The sequence below is a fragment of the Balaenoptera acutorostrata genome, chromosome 10, assembly GCF_949987535.1.
Source record: "Balaenoptera acutorostrata chromosome 10, mBalAcu1.1, whole genome shotgun sequence".
NCBI lineage: Eukaryota > Metazoa > Chordata > Mammalia > Artiodactyla > Balaenopteridae > Balaenoptera > Balaenoptera acutorostrata.
Genome location: NC_080073.1, coordinates 75,940,735 through 75,953,842, shown reverse-complemented (window position 1 = coordinate 75,953,842; position 13,108 = coordinate 75,940,735). Strand labels below are relative to the sequence as shown.

At 43.5% G+C, this 13,108-nt stretch overlaps 1 protein-coding gene across 1 annotated transcript in view; it reads right to left on the bottom strand.

Annotated features, from left to right (window-relative positions):
- The window catches only part of CDC5L (cell division cycle 5 like), a 41,646-nt gene extending 32,767 nt beyond the window's left edge, over positions 1 to 8,879 (bottom strand). The window contains exons 1-5 of the mRNA XM_007193815.2: positions 8,714 to 8,879; positions 5,654 to 5,757; positions 4,076 to 4,237; positions 3,137 to 3,264; positions 1,636 to 1,735 (exon numbers count right to left, since the gene is read on the bottom strand). Of these exons, the coding sequence (XP_007193877.1) occupies positions 1,636 to 1,735; positions 3,137 to 3,264; positions 4,076 to 4,237; positions 5,654 to 5,757; positions 8,714 to 8,758 (539 nt within the window). The 5' untranslated portion in view covers positions 8,759 to 8,879. The remainder of the gene's footprint in view (positions 1 to 1,635; positions 1,736 to 3,136; positions 3,265 to 4,075; positions 4,238 to 5,653; positions 5,758 to 8,713) is intronic.
- Positions 8,880 to 13,108: the final 4,229 nt, after the last annotated feature.

Sequence of the window (13,108 nt, the reverse complement as noted above, 5' to 3'; positions counted from 1 at the left end):
AAAAGCTTTAAGTTATAAAACAGATCTGTAATTTAACATTTAAAGTACATAGTCCTGCAGTACATTCTGCATACACACCAATCTATAGTTAATTATAAGATATATGCACAAGGGCTTCCCTGGTGGCGCAGTGGTTGAGAATCTGCCTGCCAATGCAGGGGACACGGGTTCAAGCCCTGGTCTGGGAGGATCCCACATGCCGCAGAGCAACTGGGCCCGTGAGCCACAGTTGCTGAGCCTACGCGTCTGGAGCCTGTGCTCCGCAACAGGAGAGGCCGCGATGACGAGTGGCCCCCACTTGCCACAACTAGAGAAAGTCCTCACACAGAAATGAAGACCCAGCGCAGCCATAAATTAATTAATTAATTATTTTTTTAAAAAATAGTTGTTAAAAAAAAAGATATATGCACAAGTTATAAAGACGTTCTACAAGAACATCTACAAGAAAGTGTAGGGTAAATTTAAATCTGGAAAAATGTATTTGTTAAAGCAAGCAATACCAACCATACTTGGAGATTTTCATATATACACCTGTCATATCCCTGGGCCAATCCACATGGTTAAAAGGCTCAAACAATTTGGTCCCCAAACAACCATGGACAAAAATGGAAAAGTGAATTTTTTTACCTTACTCACATTACTTAACCCTAAATAGTATACGGAACAGAAAGATGACTAAGACTCAGCAGAAAATTTAGAACCTCCTCTTAGCTTCTGTTTACTGTCCCAGGCCAGTCATACTCCCATCATAAGTAACTATTCTGGGCTAGTGGTTGGCCAGCTATGCCAAAAAGCATCCTCTGGCATAGAAGAATCCTCCATCCCAGGATCTGGCACTTCACAGCCATTATTGGGGAAACCATCAACACAATGCTAGTTATTAGGTCAGGAAGTATCAATACTTCCCAGCTTAGGGACCATAAAAGGTAGTTGTGGAGGCTGGGGAGGCTATTCCAATGCCTGAATTCCAAAAGCTAATAAGCTCTTATAAAGTTCAAGTTTTCCCTTTATCCACTTCATCTGGGTTTCTAGGCCATTAGAAATGATGTCAACCATGGATCTAACCAAAAGGGAGGGGAAAGTGGAGAAAACCATGAGTAGAGGGCAATACTTAATTCCACTCACTTTTTAAATACAAATTTCTATGACAGCCTAAAATGTGGTTCAAGGCTCATTAACTCCCTCCATGTTCAGCTGAGTCTCCTATTTCACAGCCGGTGCCTGCCCAACACTAATCAAGGAGAGTAACTATTGGCAGTCACACCACAGTCCCAGAGCCCCGTGTGTCCTCCAGCCATCTGACGCCAAGATGGCTACAACAAATGAAGCTCCCCCATGCTAACAGAACAAATCCAACACACCAAGACATACATGTATGTCTATACCCGGGCATTACTTCTGCCATGTCTTACAAAACTTTTTTTAAATATGTATTTTTCCTATAACTACTCTTGAAATGGTTAGGAAAATATATATAAGACTTTTCCAAAGTAATAAACCAAGGACTATTAGCAAAATTGGAATTAGACAACTCTAGTTATCATTCACCCAACACGGTTGATAAATCACACAGTTTTATTGGGCCTAAGGATGCACAGACTAATTTGTTCAACTATAGATGGAAAACAACCATACCTTGCTTCTTCCAACTGTTTCTCCCTCGCTTTCCTCTTGGCTTTCTTTCCCTGAGTATTAGCCAGGCGGGCTCTAGCTTCAGAAAGCATCTCCAATTCATCTGCAAAAATAAAGAGAACAAAAACTAACTTCTCCAACAGAAGCAAGGTGAGAGACATACCCTAGTGCTTAAGATGAGAAAACCCATCAATATAATCATTATATGGTGCAGCATAAAGGAAATAGCTTGGGTTTTGAAGTCAGAGAAACCTAAGTTAAAAATCATGCCCACCACTGGATAGTTATGAGACTCTGGATAGTAACGTTTCACCGTTTATAAAATGGGAATAACAATTCCTACTTCACAGGGATGTTGAGAAGAACTAAGGAAAAAGAAATAGGTAAAGCATCTAGCAAATACTCATTAAACAGTGGCTATAATTATCATATCCTTCATTATCATCAACTATCTGGCACAGCACAAATTGTGAAATATTGTAAAAACTACTGTTTAATTATAAGGGGACTGACAATCTTCATTATCATTTTTCCTTCATTTTTTTCCTCAGAACTATTTCTCTCCTCCAGTACATTTTCCATAGCTCCCCAGAGTAAAACAAATTTCATTACTGATACCTTACAGCAATTCCTACACAAGGGTGTCCAATGAAATCACAAGGGAACTTTAAAAACCAAAAAACAAAAAAACCCTCAGATTCCAGGATTACCCTCCATTCCCCCCGCCAATTTACTGACGCAGACCTCCTGGGGAAGCCCTGGTACCTTTATTTTTTAAAGTTTGCCATGTGACAGTGATGCAGCCAGCCTAGCCACAGTCTGCCTTTGGGAACAACTACCTTCAAACTTTTAAATTAAAAACTCAACAAATATTCACTGAATGCTTCACAACAACCCTGTGAAGTAAGATAGATATTATTACTCTCCATCTGACAGGAAAGAGAACCAAAGTTCAGAGAGATTATATGACTCATGTAAAGTCAAATAGCTAATAAGTGGCAGACATGGCACTAAACTAGATTAAAATCTAGTTCCTCTGATTCCTGATTCAATGTCTCAAAAAGGCATCGTAAGTCTCCCTCATGGTATTGTAGTGTTGCCCTTTCAAGAAGATCAAACGTCCTGTCTGAAGTCAAAAAAGTAGTTAATAGGAGCACTGGATGCCCAAATCCTGACTTGTTGCCTCTCTCCTCGGAATAGGAATGAGAACACAGAATCCTAAAGAGCTTAGCTCTAGCCACCAGGAAATGTCCAGTAATATCACACTGCTTAACTTACTAAATGAACTGAAACATCAAAAGATAAAGGGACATTATCCAAAAAGAGCAATTACTCTACGATAGAAGGTTGAACACACCTGGAAAGATACTTAGAGTAACAACTACAGACAGAACCGCAATTCGAAAAAGTCAGAGGAGTTTAGATAAGAACTAAGAGAGTTAAAAGAAGGCCTGAGAAGTCTATGGTTACCAAAGAAATAAATTCCTCACAAAAATACACTTACCCTCATCCATATCAATCGGATCAGGCCGTGCTGGTTTTGTTTCTGGATTTGGATCTATTTCTCCAGGTTTAAGTTTTCGTGGATCATCTGTTGTTTCCTCTTCATTGTCTCTCTGGGCAGCTTTATCCCTAGGAATGAGCCCAGAGTAATCAGTCACACTACCGCCCGTTTAGTCTTAGAAATACCAGGTTCCCTAGTGCTGGCACCCTTTTCTTTGAAAAACCCAACGGACGGGCATTAACAGAAATAAAGCATTTCTACTATTGCTTCACCTGAAAGAGATGGTTTTAAATTTCTCTCTAATTTCAGTGTTTCCATTCACCATGAAACAGGATCCAAGCAGCTCCCTAAATCACAAATGCAGCAGAGCCACACAAAAAAGCTTTTAGTGAGGAACCAAGATGTTCCAATGGTTAACTCTCAGCAGTATGACTACGGGTGATTTTTATTTGCTTTTTCACTATTTTTTTCCCAGATTTTCTATGATGAACATGTATGGTTTGTATAATTTTTTTTTAAATATTTACTTATTTATTTGACTGCGCTGGGTCTTAGTTGGGGCACGCAGAATCTTCATTGCAGCATGCGGGATCTTTCAGTTGCAGCATGTGGGCTCTCAATTGCAACATGCAGGATCTAGTTCCCTGACCAGGGATCAAACCCAGGCCCCCTACACTGGGAGCGTGGAGTTTTAACCACTGGACCACCAGGGAAGTCCCTGTATAATATTTTTTAATTATTCCTTTAAAAAGTATATAACAGGAGACATAATCTTGATCAACCACACGAGACTTGGAATGTACAATCCAATAGCTTTAGCTCCTCTGGCTTTATTCAGATCTGTAACTAATGTTTAAGAACAGAAAATGCTAAAAGTGTACTCAGCCTCATTCAGAAGATATACACACATTTTAATACTGCTTTTGGAGATTCACTTACAGAAGAAATTCATAGTGTTCCAAACACTGGGCAGCTGTTCTTCCAATGATTGGAGCAATGGTCCTCCACTGAGTTGGCATCAACTTGGCCAAGTGCAAGAGTTTTTCTTCTTCTTCTCTGGACCATTCTGTTTTCTTAATGCTGGGATCCAGCCACTCATACCTATTTAAAAGACATCATTTTATACCTTAATCAGTCACCCAGCATGAATATCCTCCTTATGTAATAGACATACTGGCTTCTAGTATCTGAAAAATGCAAGCTAACTCTCATCCTTCAATCACAAAAGCTGTTTTTTTTTTTACAACAGAATATTCCCTATTTGGTTAAACTTACCCCATTCCAAATACCCTATCTCACTAAATTCTACTGTATTTTAATTATGCAAGGTTAGTAATGTTTAAGAAAGGTAACATGACTGAAATATGATCATATGCCTTCCTTCTCAACTACCAATTGTTTTCACTCATCTTACACTTTATTAGACATTTTGCATTTATAAATAAGACAAAAACCACCTCATATTTTCATAGTGTTTCTAGTTTTCATAGTACTTTCTGGTGCTTTGGTTTGATTCTTATAACACCTTGGCTTACTTCTTTAAGGATCTGACTTACACTCACTAAATGCTTTTCAAAATTGTATTTGTTTGGTGAGTTTTTTAATTTAAGTAAAACTACTATGTCAGCTCTGTCTTTTCTCATGCTCCACCTGACCCACCTTTTCCATCCAGTCTACTTAGCTGGATGAGAGGCCTGCAAACAATATATAAGCCTTACCAAACACAGCGGTAGGAGCTTAGCTCCACTAACAGAAGCAGAAATCAGAACCACTTATGCAGGCTGAGGACCATCTTCCTCTTTGTGGGCCAATCTCTACATTCTGATCCTTTCCCCTACCCAGGTGCCCAGGAAATTAGGTCACTCTTATACAATCCAAAATATGATCCTAGTACCACATGGGTCAGGGCTGGGGCCAGATCACTCATGCCAAAAATACATGTAAAAAACTTAATATGTCCACTACCCCTGTGACTTCGAAGGGGACACCACAGATGTAATGTTGGGTTATGTTATATTCTGGGGAAGCAAATATACAATGTTTCAACCATTCATGAGGCAACTCAACTACTGTAAGCCAGCCTAGAAAATTAACCATTATTTATCATTTATTTCTTTGGGAAAGTAAGTTCTAAAACAATCCACTTATAAACTTTTGGAATACAATCCATTTATAAGCTAGGGTCCATCTGTACCTAAAAGTAGTTTTATTTCATGCTTCACAAAGCACTCTCAAACAACATTAACTCATTTGAGCCTTACATCTCCATCAGCTAAGACCAAGTATTATCCCCAGTTGGGAGAAAATAGTGGCAGGAAAGAGGGGCTAGAAAATGGCTTGCCTAAGATCACACAGGAAGCAAATGATGGCTAATTCTTAAATCTAAGTTCCCATCTCCCACTCCATACCTTCTGTTATATCACAATGCCTGCTTTCTTTGGTAAGGTTCAAAGAAATGACATTTCCTCATCATAATTAAGGTCGTTTTGTGTTTTCCACTCATTAACTGGTACATACCATCTGGCTTTGCACTGCTTTGCTGATTTTCTATGCAGCAGTGAGGCAATCCTAGACCACTGGTTTTTCCCATATTTCATTACCGCTGCCTTCAGAATTTCATCCTAAAAATTGTTGAAGAAAAACAGTGTATTCAATCACAAAACTCCAAGTGAGAAAAGACAAAATTAAAATTAACTCTAACAGAGTTGTGCTATGGAGAAAGAGAGATATCAACACACACATATATCCTAGATTTAAAAAGAAAGTACAAAACTTCATTACAATAATAAAAAAAACAGCAAGCCAGAATCAGTGAAATGCAAGAAATTAAGAACTGCCTTAGAGGGACTTCCCCAGTGGCGCAGTGGTTAGGAATCCGCCTGCCAATGCAGGGGACATGGGTTCGAGCCCTGGTCTGGGAAGATCCCACATGCCGCGGAGCAACTACGCCCGTGCACCACAACTACTGAGCCTGCGAGCCACAACTACTGAGCCCGTGTGCCGCAACTACTGAAGCCCGTGCGCCTAGAGCCCGTGCTCTGCAACAAGAGAAGCCACCACAATAAGAAGCCCGTGCAATGCAACGAAGAGTAGCCCCCGCTCGCCGCAGCTAGAGAAAGCCTGCGCGCAGCAACTAAGACCCAATGCTGCCAAAATAAATAAATAAAATTAATTAATTTAAAAAAAAGAACTCCCTTAGAAGGACATCCTACCCTCCCTTACACACAACCCCTTCCCTATCCCGTCCAATAACTGGGAGTGGGTACAGTGTGTGGCTGTTATTCTCTTCAAAAAAATATGGCTCATTCATTCATTCATTCAAAAAACATTCCCTGAATACCAACCTTGTACCAGGTCTTGTGTACTTAGGGAAAGAGAATCAAAGAGCACATATCCAGCCCTCATGAAGCAAGTCAAGACTCAGGTGAATCCAATCTCTAACCCAGGCTTCCTGCCTCCAGCTTACGAATAGCATTTTCTCTTCAGTCCCATAACCCCAACTCTGACCCAAGAATCCACATCTCAGGTCTAACCTAAGAATTAAGTATTTCCCCCTAACTCACCAGTCAACTCTGTCTCCAGACTCCCCCAGTCTCTAGATACTATTTCACCAGGGCACCCATTCCAATATGGAATTCACCAATCCCAGGAGAGCCCGGCAAGCTAAATCACAGACACCAGGGATATTAGAAGAATGCACTTGGCGCATTTTACCTTTAGGCTTTTTTCCACATTGAACTTGAGCTACATGCCTCATACATAAGCCACTCCACACCACTCCACACCCCTATCATCAGAGACTCAAAGACTGCAGGGCTTGGGCCACATCATAGGAATCCTGCTGTTACTTGATTTTTGTACACCTGTCTCTCCCACAGAAGTCGTCTCTTCTCCAACTTAAACAGGTTGGTTCCCTCTGTGCAAGCTGAGGCAAGGTTCTCACTGACTTTATGTGTAACTTTGTTCCAGTACTGCTATACTTAATCACATCTTCAAGGAAGTATATACAACAGTTATCTACCCTACTAGATCCATTCAGCAAAATTTCCCAAGCAAATTTTGTTTGGTACTGTCCTAGGTTCTAAAGATACCAAGATCTGGTCCTGCCCTCTTGCAGTGCTGTCTACTGTGGAAAAGAAACAGCAACTAGCACTTACTAAAAGATTACTATGTGACAGACCCTGTTCTAAATGTTCCAAATGTAGTGACTCATTTAGTCCCCAAGACAGGTAGGTATTATTATCATCCCCATTAGAAAACTGAGGCTCTGAGAGGTTAAGAAACCCTCCCAGCATCACACAGAAGGATGTGATGCTTGCAAGAAGACAAAGCAAACTATAACAAGTGGATGAAAGAGTTGTCATGGGACCACTGGGAGTGCAACTACTTTTTACAGGATGAATAGGCAAAAATTCCAGAGGAGTTTCTGGACTGGTTTTTTTTGTTTTTTGTTTTTTTTTAATTTATTTATTTATTTTTGGCTGCGTTGGGTCTTCGTTTCTGTGCGAGGGCTTTCTCCAGCTGCGGAGAGCGGAGGCCACTCTTCATCGCGGTGCACGGGCCTCTCACTGTCGCGGCCTCTTTTGTTGCGGAGGCACAGGCTCCAGACACGCAGGCTCAGTAGTTGTGGCTCACGGGCGTAGTTGCTCCGCGGCATGTGGGATCTTCCCAGACCAGGGCTCGAACCCGTGTCCCCTGCATTGGCAGGCAGATTCTCAACCACTGCGCCACCAGGGAAGCCCTCTGGACTGGTTTTTGAAGGAAGGTCAGAAAGATGCCAAGCAGTAGGAGGATATTTCAAGAAGGCATAAGATGTAAAAAGACACAGATCATGAAAAAATATGGTGTTCTCGGGAAACTGACAAATTCAGTGCACTATTAACACCAACTCCACTAAAACCTCGTTTCTATTTTACTCATTCTCTACTGTTCTCTGGCTCACCAATGGCATGATCCACTACATATCTGGAAGCAAAGAGACTACTGTAGGCCTATCTGGCTTCTATCCAAGCTGAAGCGGAATGACAGGAAGACACAGGCCTTGGGATCTGACGGGAGGGCAGACAAGTTATGCCTTGATAACAGATGACCGCAGGGATGCGGGCATAAACGGGCACTTCGAACCTGGTACTCAAACTGCTTCCCGTCTGCAAGGAAGTCAAGAAAAAAACAAAATTGTCGCCACAGCACTTCTTCATTTTTGAATATCAGAGAGAGGCACGATGCCTGGGCTGAGGAACGGGGGTGCCCCAAAGACCAACTCTAGCGGTTATCCTAGCTCTCCCTCCACATTGTGAGTTCCACCAGGGCAGAGGGCGCGTCCTCAATTCAACAAATGTTCACTGAGGGCCTAACGAGTGCCCGGCAGGTAATCAAGTGGTTAAATCACAGTCCCCGTCCTTGAGGTGCTCAGATAACATGGGACCGGGCACAAGGTAAAGGCCCCGAGGGTCGGCCCCGCACCGCCCCCCACGCAGACCCCCGCAGGCAACCTCCCCGCCTCCCCGACCTCCGGGCGCCTGCGCACCAGCAGCCGGAGGGGCGGAGGGCAGCGGACGGCGGGAAAAGGGGACTTACCTCAGTATTCCTCCACACGCCCCCCTTTATCATAATTCGAGGCATCTTGGCGGCGGGGTGTCTCGGCAAGCGGCCGAGTGAAGCTTCTGAGAAGTAGTAACGGCGCTACGGCCACGGCACCCAAAGCCGTCACTTCCTCCAAGCGCAACCTTCTGCTTTGAAGAGCTCTGCGCAGGCGCAAGGCGGGGTTGGGGGGGGTGGGGAGAAGCATGAGTAGCAAGTCTCGCGAGAACTCGAGTGACTGAAAGGAAATAAGTGCTTTGTTGTTAAAGCTCTACTCGAGGAAGACTGACAGAAAATCATCAAACCACTCTAAGCCAAAGCGCCCTACGCCGCACGCATGCCCAAAATAGATTGGAAGAAGCCATGGCTCTCGCGAGATATCGGCGGTGGCTCTTGGCAGAGAATGTAGTGCTGCGGTTGGTTGTGACGTCACCTAGTGGCAGAGAATAGGAACGTGACGCGTGTAGAGTTTAAGCCCAGCTGGTCTAAAAAGAACTTTGTTAATTTATTAATTTAGCACTTTATTAGGCATTTAACTGATAGGAATTTATTCACAGAATACTCAGGAAAAGGCAACAGCTTATTTAAGCCTAAATTTCCTAACCTGGAGGTAATAATAGTACCAACTTCGTAGGGTCGTCCTAAGGATTAAATGAGATCGTAAACCTAGCATAGTATCTGATACATAATTAGTGATCACAAAAGTGGCAACTGTTATTACAAGAAGCGCAACCCCAAGTGATCAGTGGTTGTCCCAGAAATCCACAGAAATGTCATGTCCGAGTTTTTCATTCATTGCTATCCAGTCTGTGTGGATTAATAGTAGAGAGTTACCATCGATAGGTACTGGTATTAGACAGACTTGGTCTGGGTTGAAATCTTGGCTCTCTCATCAGCTTGGGTAATAACCTTGCTGAATCTCAGTATCCTCATCTGAAAAGTGGAGTTAACAATTCATACCTCATAAATTTGAGGGACAAATTAGTTGAAAGATACCTAAAACCAAGTGAGGTAGGGATTGCCAAACTGCCATTCCACCTCCCCATTACTCACTTGGTCTCCTTCACGATTCAAAAACATCTCTTTGGAGCCAGCCCTGGAAGGCATGAAAATGTTTAGTGGACTGGGAAACACCCTAAGAATTTAAATAATGCCTTTCTCTTTATAGTTCTTCATTTCTCCATTTGCCTCTTCTGAGAGAACTACAGAACTTTCTGGTAATAGATATATATATATATACTGTTTTTCCTTGAAATGGGAAATTGTAGCAATAAAATCACTAGTTTGTTGAGAGGACAGTGTTAGATTATGAAGAACACACAGAGGTGTGTGTTCTGGTGACAAGCCATTTTCTGTCTCTGGACGGAGGTCCAGAGATAATGCTTCTCTGTAGGATGTGTGACCATTACTTCCTGCCAACCCCACCAACATGCACTCAGCTGCAGTGGTTACAAGTGTCTCTCTCTCTCTCACACACACACACACACACACTGGCCATGTGATTGATCTGATCAAAGTTGAACCAATTAAGTCTCCTCCCCAGGAATTTTGACACTGAAACCTAGAAGCCAGTCTCTCTGCTGGCCAATGAATCTCTAACATGTGACACGCAGGAGTTGCCTGCCACCATGTTTTGTACAACGTAGACTAAGAAGGGAAGAAAGCAGGTCCCAGGTGCATTGAGAGGAGCAGAGAGGATAGTACAGAAAGACAGAGGTAGGTCTTGGCCGCACCACTGTCCCTGGATCCAATATGTTCCTCTGTCCTTGGTGCATCCCTGTCCTTGAGTTGTTTTTTTTTTTTAATATTATTTTACAATCTACTGTTTTTTTAATTTTTTAAATTTATTTATTTATTTTTGGCTGCATTGGGTCTTCGTTGCTGCACGCAGACTTTCTCTAGTTACGACGAGTGGGGGCTACTTTTTTTTTTTTTGGCTGCGCTGGGTCTTCATTGCTGCACGTGGGCTTTCTCTAGTTGCGGGGAGCAGGGGCTACACTTCGTCGCGGTGCGCTGGCTTCTCATTGCGGTGGCTTCTCTCGTTGTGGAGCATGGGCTCTAGAGCGCAGGCTCAGTAGTTGTGGCGCACGGGCTTAGTTGCTCCGTGGCATGTGGGCTCTTCCTGGACCAGGGCTCGAACCTGTGTCCCCTGCTTTGGCAGGAGGATTCTTAACCACTGTGCCACCAGGGAAGCCCCCTGTCCTTGAGTTCCAATGATTAGTTCCCCTTTTGGCTTTAGTCAGTTGGAATTGGGTATCTGTTATTTGTAAGCCAGATTCCTAACACATCCAGAGTTGAACCGGTCCTCTCTCAAGAGCCATTTCAGATCTAATATTCCAAGAGCTCATGATGATGGCTTCTCCTTCCCACTCAGCGCCACCTTTACACCCCCTCCATGTCACCTTTTCACTAAATAGAAAAAGTGCCCCTTCCTCAAGACACTTTATTGACACCTGCTGGAAAATTGTCACAAAATACTGATGTTTTGAGAACAAGACACTTACTACAAGAAAATTAGATCTCCCATGCCTATGATACAAATTGCACCCCCTTAGGGGCATGCGTTTTACAACCTGCCCATTGGGACAGAGCAGCCCTGTCAAAAGTCCCCCAAGGCACCCTTGAACATGCAGACTGCATGTCTAATCGAAATTCTAGTTTCCATCTTGTCCAGTTTTTTACCGTCAAGAAACTGTGCAGGGGACTTCCCTGGTAGTCCAGTGGTTAAGAATCCGCCTTCCAATGCAGGGAATGCGGGTTCGATCCCTAGTCGGGGAACTAAGATCCCACGTGCCATGGGGCAACTAAGCCCACGCACTGCAACTGAGCCCGCGCACTCTAAAGCCCGTGTGCCACAACTAGAGAGAAGCCCTTGTGCTGCAACTAAGACCTGACACGGCCAAACAAATAAATAAAGAGAAACCGTGCAAGAAAGGGCTAAAATTAGGGTCAAAAGCCTGTGACAACACCAAGGGATGGCGAGGAGCTGGGGCTAGCCACCCTCATCATCTTCATCATGTCCCCAAATAAGGATACGGAATTTAAGTAGAAATATTGCGCTGCTTTGCAAATACAATTTCAAGACAGGTCCTCCAGCCCTGCCCGCATCCACCAGATTGCCACCTGTAAGGCCCTCTCCCATTTAGAAACTCCTCAGCTAGTGTTGGGAAAAACTAATATCTGGGTGTCCAGTTACTACAAAATGGAATTCCATGCACCCTAAATGCTGGTAATTCATACCGTAATGCTAACCATGGTTAATCATCTAAATTGGCTTGAGTTTCACCTACTGATACTCCCTTGTGGTGAGTCCAGTTGTAGCTTGTAATTTTTTTCTCAGGTTTTTCTTGTCATTTCTGGGGATTCCCTTCTTCCCTGGGGTGGGGAAGTGTTCCCAAAGAGACTATGCTTATTCTCAGGCCCCAGAGATTCAAGAGTCTTTGTGAGCTCATTTCTCAGTTTAGGATCAATAGTCCAATCAGGTAATTTACAACTAACCCTGCATCCACAGGGCACAGGCTTAGGTTTTACATTTCTCACAGGAGACTTTTTTTTTCCACACTCATATACCAGACCCCAGACTCATAAGCCCAGTTGCATCCTGGACAGTTCCACTTGGGTGTGTCACAGGTTTCTCAAATTCATCTTCCAAAAATTGAGCCCCCAGGAATTCCCTGGCGGTCCAGTGGTTAGGACTCCACACTTTCACTGCCCAGGGCCCGGGTTCAATCCCTGGTTGGGGAACTAAGATTCCACAAGCCTCGCAGTGCTGCCCCCCCCAAAAAAAAGAAGTGCTCCCCCTAGAAAACCTACACTTCTCCACCATTCCTTATTTCAAGGGATAGCACAGGACTGGCGTGTATGGTTGTGTAAAGGGTTCATTGCATAAGGGAAAAGTGGGGGCACTTTTCACAAGCTAGTGAAATCTAGCTTGCACACTGCTCACCAGGCGATGCGTCCACGGGACTGTGTCCACCAAGAAAGCATCTTTCTCTAGGTGTATGAAGCCACCACATGGGCTAGACACTACATGTTGCCCTGGCAACAGCACCACCATCCACCTATTGCCACTTTTCCTTCCCCCATACCTTCCTCCCACCCACATCCAAGTCATTCCAGAGTCTTGCCAATTTTATCTCCTAGGTAGCCCTCCAATCCATCTCCTTTGTCCACCTCTGCTGTAAGTTTCCAGACCTAGCAAATTAAAATACCAGTTAAATCCCAGTTAAATTTGAATTTCAAATAAACAGCAAGTGAATTTTAGCATAATTGTGACTTAGGCATTCCTTCTGTCCTCCCTTTCCTAGAGAACTCTGGTTTTTCCTCCAGCCCACACTGCGCTCAGCCAATAGAACACATTTCTAGCCAGATGATCGCTCCCATGCTCACACC